Source organism: Cynocephalus volans, chromosome 15, assembly GCF_027409185.1.
Source record: "Cynocephalus volans isolate mCynVol1 chromosome 15, mCynVol1.pri, whole genome shotgun sequence".
Lineage (NCBI taxonomy): Eukaryota > Metazoa > Chordata > Mammalia > Dermoptera > Cynocephalidae > Cynocephalus > Cynocephalus volans.
The window spans coordinates 19383705-19393404 of NC_084474.1; the positions used below are offsets into that span (position 1 = coordinate 19383705).

At 40.7% G+C, this 9700-nt stretch overlaps 1 protein-coding gene across 5 annotated transcripts in view; it reads right to left on the minus strand.

Moving 5' to 3' along the window:
- The window catches only part of ASPH (aspartate beta-hydroxylase), a 222123-nt gene extending 213145 nt beyond the window's left edge, over positions 1–8978 (minus strand). For all 5 annotated transcript variants that reach the window (XM_063079431.1, XM_063079429.1, XM_063079426.1 and 2 more), the window contains exon 1: positions 8676–8978. In XM_063079431.1, the coding sequence (XP_062935501.1) occupies positions 8676–8799 (124 nt within the window). In that variant the 5' untranslated portion in view covers positions 8800–8978. The remainder of the gene's footprint in view (positions 1–8675) is intronic.
- Between the last annotated feature and the right edge of the window lie 722 nt (positions 8979–9700).

The following is a 9700-nucleotide window of genomic DNA, read 5'->3' on the forward strand; positions in this document are numbered from 1 at the left end:
AAAATTTTCATAATAAGGTGTTGCCTAAAAAAAGGCTATCAAAAAAATATAAAATGACTTTTGGATAAAAGCATAAAAATTAATTATGAGACTTAAATAGGAAGTTATACTATGTTCATGTATTGGAAGATTCAATATTATAAACATGTGTTTTTGTCCCAAGTTGTTCTATAAATTCAATACAATCCCAGTCAAAATTTTACTTGATAAGAAGATTCTAAAATGTGAAAACATGGGGAAAAGTTCAAAACAGCAAGCACAGTGGTGAAAAAGACAAGGTAGAAGGACATGCCCTATCAGATCCAAAGCTTATCACAAAGCTGTAGTAAGCAACTCAGCTAGGTGTTGCTCCTACATGCCTGGAACAAAATAGAGCCACACCTACTTGTATATAAGAGGAAATACTGCATACAGGAAATTTTCATTACCCCTTTCATAAGAATATTGAATTAGATCCCCACCTCACAATATATAGGATAAAATTCCTCACCTAGTTGTTCAAAAATTTAAATGTGAAAAAGCAAAATTCCAACTTTTAGAAAGAAAAAGAATATTTTATAACGTGTTACAAAGAATGTCTTAAATAAAGCACAAAAGCATGAAACATAAAGTAGAAAATAAAAAAAATTCTATTAACATATTAAAATCTTAGAATTCTGTTCAAAATATACCACAGAAAATGACAATGTGAATAATCACAAAATGGGAACAACCCTTTATCACACAACCAAAAGGTTCCAGGTAGAGATAGAAATTCTACAAATCAATATTAAAAATACCCAAAAAAGTTGGCAAAATACATAGACAATTCACAGAAGAAGAAACACAAAAGACTATTCTCACTAGTAATCTCACTAGTAATCAGGAAAATGCAAATTTAAACCACAAAATACCACTTCACATTCACTAAACTTGTACCTATTAAACCTTACCAAGTATTGGTAATGTGGTCATGTCATAAAAGGAGCTCTTATTCACTGTGAGTAGGGCTGCAAATTGATACAACCACTTTGGGGATAAAAAACGGCAGTATCTAATAAAACGTAATACATGTATTTGCTATGACCCAACAATTCAAATCCCAGATTACATCCTAGAAAAACACTCAGACATGTAGGGATCTTTAAGAAGTTCGTAGAAAATGTGTATTATGAAAAAACTATGCATGGATTGCAAAATTTTTTTGCACCAACATAAACTTGTACTAACTTGTTATAATACGTCGGATCAAGATCTACTTTAAGATGCTAAGAAGGATAAGACATCAGTTTGAAAAGAGCCCCTATGAGAGCAACAAAAATTCTGCAAACTTAAAGCAAGAACAATCACCAAATTTATGGTGAAGTTTGGGTGAAAGAATGGTGAAATCAGTGATGCTTTATGAAAGCTTTATGGGGACAATGCCTCAAAGAAATTAGCAGTTTATAAATGAATAAATTGTTTTAAGAAGGGACAAGACAATGTTGAAGATGAAGCCCACAGTGAGAGACCATCCATCTCAATTTGCAAGGAAAAAATTAATCTCGTTCATGCACTAATTGAAGAGGACCAGTGATTAACAGCACAACAGTAGCCAACACCACAGACATCTCAATTGGCTCAGCTCACACAATTCTGACTGAAAAATTATAGTTAAGCAAACTTTCCACATGGTAGGTGCCAAAACTGTTGTGCCCAGATCAGTTGCAGACAAAAGTAGACCTTTCAATGGAAATTTTAAACAGTAAGATCAAGATACTGAAGCATTTCTATCAAGAACTGTAACAGGAGATGAAACATGGCTTTACCAGTATGATCCTGAAGACAAAGCACAATCAAAGCCATGGCTACAAAGAGGTGGAGGTGGTCCAGTCAAAGCAAAAGCAGACCTGTCAAGAGCAAAGCTCACAGCAACAGTATTTTGGGATGCTCAAGGCATTTTGCTTGTTGACTTTCCAGAGGATCAAAGACCAATAACATCTGCTTATTATGAGAGTGTTTGGAGAAAATTAGTCAAAGCTTTAGCAGAAAAACATTCAAGAAACCTTCACCAGAGAGTCCTTCTCCACCATGACAATGCGCCTGCCCATTCTTCTCATCAAACAAGGGCAATTTTGTGAGTTTCAATGGGAAGTCACTAGGCATCCTCCTGACAGTACCGATTTGGCTCCTCCTGACTTCTTTTTGTTTCCTAATCTTAAAAAATCTTTTAAGGGCACCCGTTTTTCTTTAGCTAATAATGTAAAAAAGACTGTATTGACATGGTTAAATTCCCAGGACTTTCTTTAGGGATGGACTAAATGGCTTGTATCATCGCTTACAAGTGTCTTGAACCTGATGGAACTTATGTTGAGAAATACAGTTTGTATTTTTACTTTAAATTCCATTTTTCCACAAACTTTTTGAAGTTCCCTCGTACACATGGGAATAGATAGGTACAGGACTGTTCAGGATAGCACTATTTGAAAGAAACAAACAAAATGGCTTTCAATGGAAGGATGGCTAAAAGAACAGTAGCATATTCACACACTATAGAACCATATGTATGAAGATGAAGAACGTGGTTTTGGAGGAATGTCAAACAAATGGTGTCAAATTAGTACACCAAGTAGGAGCCTATTCACAAAACTTTAAACTCAATAAGTATATAAATTTTCCTACACACAGAGATATTGACTCCCTAAGCAGTTTTCATATATACTGCTTTTAACAATAGATACATTTTACATGTATGAATATATAACGTTAAATGTAAAATATAACATTATATAATATCTATGTTAAATGTAAAATATAACATTATATAATATATATTATTTTGTGTATACTATAAAGAAATTCATGAGAATGATTATCACAAAATGTTATAAGAACGGTTGAAAAGAGACACCACATGAGAAGAAAATCCAAGAACCTGGTAATTTTTTTTTCTTCACCTATATGGTAGGTACAAGGGTATTCACTGCATTACTCTTAATACCTATTTATAGGTCTTAAATATGCAATATTTCAAATAGATACAGTTTTAAAAAGCAGCACATAGAAAAATTTTTATTCTAGAAGTTAGAGAAATGGCTCTCTGCCAAAAAGCAAGTTCATGAAACGATTTCCAAAACTCAGTAAGTGACAAGCATCTTAATTCTGCATTATGGAATGGCAGTTACAACAATGCTGCCTATGGCATAAAATTATTTTATCAAACAATATTCTCCTGCTTTAAAACCAAGACTGATTCTTGCAGGTTCAGTACAAAATGAGTCACTGGGTTAACTGTGAGGGCCCATGTGTAGGAGGGAAGTGCTGGCATTTCTCCAAGTACAGCAATTGTGGTTTCCACTGCCAGGACTGCCCTTGGAAACCCTGCCATTACTAAACAACTCCTTCCCCCGGTCTAATTCACTAAGCCTCTCTGCTTTAGAGCACAGAAAGTATCTATGGCAGATGATGACAATCATACAACTAGGTAAGCCACCTGGATCTCAAAGGGGTCCAAAGAACAGCCCAGATCCTTCAAAAGATTTTCTGTGGCTATTTTTTACAAGATGTATTCACCAAGTGACCTCAAAATTTCCTTCAAGTCTAATAAGTAATAGACATCAAATCTGTCCTCAGCTGTCATCTATCTGATCAGAACTAAATCACATTTAGTGATTTGCCATTAAAAGATAACCATATCAGCAAAAGGTCACCAAGACACATCCCTGAAAAACAAATATCAAATGCAGAACAAATGCCTGAAGCACCCTCATATCAGGAGGATAAAATAATAAGATTAAAAATAATAATAATAATAATGACTGACAAGAAAACACCCTCTTGGCTGCCAGAAGAAAGTAAAAAGGTTAACACCCTGGACTCCAGAATATACCTCTATAGTGGTAAATAGGGGGGGAAACAGGAAGAAACGAACATCCTGAATCTCTAGTCCTCTAACAGAAATGGCCAGAACTGTAGACAGAACCAGACATGCACCCACCCAGAGACTTACCACACCCGTGTGTGGAGAGCTGAGTGGACACCAGGGCAGCAGACACTGAAGCAGATGAGCCAGCCCTTGCACATCTCCCAACAGATGGCTGAGCCTTTCCACCAGAGATTCAGGTGAGTTATAGATAGGTGCTACCTACATACAGGCTTATCAAAGGGAGGTTAATTAAAACACTGGTACAGGATGAAGTCAAACTTCTTATATGAGAAGTATGTAAGTATCCAAGACACAAACTAAGTTGCCTATTTTAATGATATTAAAACAGTGGCTGGGATGGCATCAAAAGAGTTAAATGTATCTGAGCTCTAGTAAGATATTAATGTTACAGACCTCTGAGAGATTAGAGGGCAAATCAGCAACTTGAAGGCTGATGTGCAAATGGCATACTCATCCCCCAGAGGTAGGCAAAAACCTATTAAGTGGTACTCGAAGCCACAATATAAACTCTACTTCCAAAGCAACCATTTCACTTAAACCACAGATGCTACAGAATATAACATAAACTTATTGTTTTACAATAAATCATCAAAAAATTTCAAGCATACAATGGCCTGCTGAGATTTGCACTTTTATATTCTCAAAACTTTTGCACTCTCCCCTGCCTAGGACTACTTTAAAGGAAACATCTGAGAAGCATGAAGGCATATAAAATTGGTCTTAGGGCTATCACAACAATGAAAGGGAAGTAGAGAATAATCTTTCCGGTTTGAGGAGGCTGGGATTAGAGATTTTGAGTGACTTGCCTCACAGTCCTCAAATGGATGTGAATCCAGGTCATCACATTCTTTCTCCCAAACTACACTGCCTTTCTGGAGAAAAAGGTTTTTTCTACTGGGACCAGAGAGCTCAGGCCTTATATCTCTGATATGAACTAAAAATAGGGTGAGCAGCCCACACGAACCTTTATCCAAGTTACTCTGTCGATAATTAGCTACAAATGAAAACCTCATACATTCATTTTCTAATACTGAGACAGACGATTTTAAAGCAAGATATACATCTTTACTTTTATTTCCCTAGGTTCATATGTTTGATATTTTTTAAATGTGTTCAAGAACTCTCTCGATACGTTTGTTAGTACTTGGTCTCACACAGTCTGGCCAGGCTGGACAAAATGCTGTTCAACTGAACACAAAACAGCACCCAGTTCTTCTAGCAGAAGAATTATAGCTGATGGAGTTTGGATGTTGTCCCCACTAAAACTCATGTGAAAATTTGATCTCCAATGTGGCAGTGTTGGAAACTGATTGAGTCATGGGGGCGGATCCCTCATGAATGGATTAATGCTCTCCCTGGGGGAGGGGGGATTAATGAATGAGTTCTTGCTCTATTAGTTCCTGTGAGAGCTCGTTGCTTAAAAAGACCCTGGCACCTTCTCTCTCTCTCGCTTCTCTCTCTTGCTTCCTTTCACCATGTGATCTGCTTGTACCTGCCAGCTGCCTGCCGCTTTACCACCATGAGTAGAAGCAGCCTGAGGCCTGTACCAGATACAGCTGTCCCAGAATCGTAAGCCAAATAAACCTCTGTTCTTTATAAATTACCCAGTCTCAGGTATTCTGTTATAGCAACAAAAAATGGACTAAAACAATGGCCTTCCCTATCTTTTCACCCTAGAATGACTGATGGAGAATTAAGCAATTGGTTCTGAGAGTCTCTGGCTAAAGAAAGGGAATTTCACAAGGGCCTCTCCATTCAAGGGCTCCAGAATGCAATCAGCAGTGCATTGTATCCGTCAGTTACTTAGTAATCTAAGAGGCACTGAAAAATAGAAAGTGGGGGAAAGACACTCATAATACCCATTAAATGAATCTGCAAACTCTTACTTACTAAAGTAAGAATGGTACAAACTCTTACTACTAAATTTCAAAATTGCTATGAGTTTTTCAGTAGTTGTCCATCTATAGTTTTGAGTAGGTACAGACTGATTAAATAATTAAAAAACAAACAAACAAAAACTACTTGCTGTTACATAATCCCAAACTTCAAACTGAAGGGGTGTGTGTTCTACAGTGACACCTACTGGTAAAGGGTAGCATGACACCCAGACAAAGTAGGCAGATGGAACACTTAGAAGCTACAGGGAAAGAGTGGGTGATACTCAAAAAGGAAAAGCTAAGCAGACAAACAAAAACACCACATATAGCAGTGTCTGTGTACCACAAATGAAGCCCAAAAGGACATCATGATCCTTTTTCACCAAAGATTTTCAAATCAATAAATTTGAAAGAGGCTTCTCCTCGCCCCAATTGGCCATGCAGGTCAAATTCTACATGCAAGTTAAAGGAAAGATGTCAAGTTTATTCATGTTTCTTTTATATGATAAAGAATAAAACTGAAAAAGGTAAAACTGAACACTGTAGCAAGCCTTCTATTCATATGGAAAGGGAACTTTTTGAAGTACCCTTGTACTGTTTCAAATACAATTGTGGTCAAAGGAAACTGGTGATATGAGAAAAGCATACTTTTCTTCAATAACTAAGTGTAGTATGCCATAGAGAGAGCCAGACGGACACCTGAAAATCTAGTTCAACTTCCAGTTCCCATGGGATCTTACATACTAGAGAACCTAAAATTCAAGTAGTATGGTATAACGAATAATAGAAAACCTGAGTTCCAGTCTTGGTTATTCCAGTAATTTAGTTGGGTTCTCATGAACCAACCAACCTTCAAAGAATGAGACAACATTTCTGGGCGTACTTTCCTCATCTGTATGATTAGTGCAGGGAACTAAATGGGCCTTACAGTAATGTCACTAATAAAAACGATTTCAGTTTCAGTGTTTTCCCCAACAGATGGATATGGTTTACACATCAATGTCCATACCTTAGTGACCAGACAAAAAAAGCAATAAAAAAAAAAGCTGCCTTCAACTTTCAGGTACATCCTACTATAAGAAAACTTTCACACTGCAGTGTAACTGTTTAGAATGACGGAAAGAATCCTGGTTTCCACACGCAGTCAAAATCCAGTATTTACTGAAAAAAAAAAAAAAAGTCTGCAGAAAAAGAATACTCATTACGTAATGTGCAGGACTCCAACAGCAGCTCTTTAATTTTTTTGATTTTTCCGTAACACAGGCATTTCTCTCTTTCACGACAATTATGGAATTAATGTGTAAAATGCTTAAAAGGCTGCAGATCCTCAAATACGGATAGAGCTTGCCCTCAAATGCCTGCATATGAAAGCCAGAATACGTTAATTCAGATAAAACTTCATCACCTGTCTGTTAAAATGGTTCAGTTATTTATTGGGTAGGGGTGGGAACAGGACACACATTTCTCAGTACTAATAATACCAACAAGAGGCCATGTAAAATGTCCTCCTCAGATGCAATCAGTGCTCTGCCCAGAGCACAGAGGATAAAACAGGATAAAGATATGCTTCACTTCTAAATTGCTGCAGAAAACTTTAAATTAACATTAAAGTCTTGTTAGGATTCTTCTCATTTAGAAACGTTAGGAAGTGTGGCCCCAGCCGCCTGACACAGTTAATCTATCCCTCTGCTTAAGTAATTGACATTTAAGGACAAGTGAAAAGGAACACAAACTTTTATTTATGTCAAAGGTGAATTAGTACGCTTGCTTTGACCTTCAAACTCTTTCCATTTGGAACACAAATATTAGTTCTTAGAATGTAAATATGTGCAACTGATTTAACTGCACTACTTTCACCACTTAAATTTGTTCATTCATTCGCTAATCCAGTATTTATTGAGCACCTATTATGGGACAGAACCATTCTAGGAGCCGAGATAAGAGACGAACAAGAGGAGAGAGACAATACACATAAAAACAAATAAGACAATTTATAAGCAGTGATAAGTACTACAGAGAAAACAGTTCTTTCTTGATATATGAATGCATTACAAGTGGATCTCGGCAAAGTCTCTGAATAATTTCAAGTGACGTTTACAGCTCACGTTCAATACACATGTGTATTCCAGTTTCAATATTCTAAATATGAGTCAAAGGAAGTATAAAAGAAACCGAAAACCACTGAAATATGAGAAGAAACAGATTTAAAACATCTGTTCTCTCTCCTTGCCGCATAAGCACACGCAGAAGGAGAAAAGTGAATAACCAACCAATCGATATTTTTTAAGCACAGAAAAAAGAAGAAAAAATAGAAAAACTGGTCCAGTACTTTATGGCATTCCGTGATACTTTAAAGGCAATTGTAACGCATGTCAAGAAAACTACATAAAAGCAAAAATATTTAAAATAATTTCCAAAAACATGCAAATCACTCCCAACTCCTCCCTCCCCCGACCCCGCACCTCCACCCCCCAGTAGTCTCCTTTGAGCTGCTCTCAAAAACTGTTGCTTAGGCAGCAACTATTTTCTCCGACTCTGGCTCATTTTCAAACTCCCCAAAATATGCAACGCAAAGATAAACTGTTCTTTTACTCCCATCTTCAATTCCACGGAAAGCCAAGAAAAAGTCGATCCATAACCTCCACCTCGGTTGCGCCTTGCAGGTGAGGGAACTGCCGGGAAGGGGCTCTAGGGCGTGCCCCACCCAGGTGCGCGGACCCCGCTCCGCCAGGCCCGGAGAGCTCGGCCTCCGCCCCGCGTGCCCAAAGGAGGAGCGACGCGGAGGATGGAGGAGGCGCGCGGCGGGACCTGGGGAGCTGGACCTGCAGCGCCCGCCGCCGCCGGGTCCCCACCCGAGGCCCGGCCCCGGCCCCCCGCCCCGCAGGGCCTCTGACCTCTCCGGGCCCCGGGACTGCTGCTGCCGCCGCTGCTGCCCGCGCTCGTGCTGCCGCTGCCGGGACCGCTGCTGCTGCTGTTGCCGCCGCCACCGCCGCCCTTGGCATTCTTGCGCGGGGCCATCGCACTCCGCGGGGCTGGCGAGGGCTGGGGGCTTCCTCAGTACGCGGGGCCCGCTGACGGCGGCGGCGCTGGCGCGGGTGCGGCCGCAGTTCCTACAGCAGTGCCTGTACCTCGTCACCGCCCGCCGCGCCTCGGAGGACTTTCACCCGCGTGCCGGCTGCGCGTACCCGGCCCTCGCGTGCGCCAAAACGGCGACTCCCTCCCGACGCGAGCGCGCGCGGCTCGCCCGCCCCCGGCCCCGCCCCTTTCCAGACTCGCCCCGCCCGCGGGAGCGTGAGTGACGGCGGGCACGAACCAATCGCAAAGGCCTCTATGAGGGGGCGGTATCCTGCCGTACTGCCCCGCCCCCTGAAGACTTGGGACCATTCTGGTGCAACGCAGCAGCCTGTGGGCGCGAGCGGCTTTCGGCTTTCCAGTTTGTCGCGGTCCTCTGGAACGTGGCAAACGTAGAAGCCGAGCGAGCTCTCGCGAGCGTTGGCGGACCTCCCTAGATCGGGATGGGGCGGGGCGCGAGGGCGGGACTTGTGGACACGTGGGCCGCGCCCGGGCGGAGCGCGCCGCCTCTTGGCCTTTCTCTGGGGATTTTGCTCCCGTCCCCCTTCCCAATACACAAACACCGAGGAATGCAATCGCGCTCCTTGAGAAAGAGGTGCCTGTTTTGTGCCAGTATTGATATTAAGACATGTTTGAAATGGTGATATTAGGACTAGCTCATTGCTTAAGCCTCAGTAGTTGATCCGTTCGGTGTTAAAGTAGGAATTTACTTCGTTTGTGCCATCAATATTTTCAGAGGATTTTAGTTAAGACATGAAAATGAAAATGTGATACAAAAAGTTCTTTTTCTTACCCTGAACGACAGACACCCTTCATCTAAAGTCTCCCTCTGCCAGGCTAACGCCCG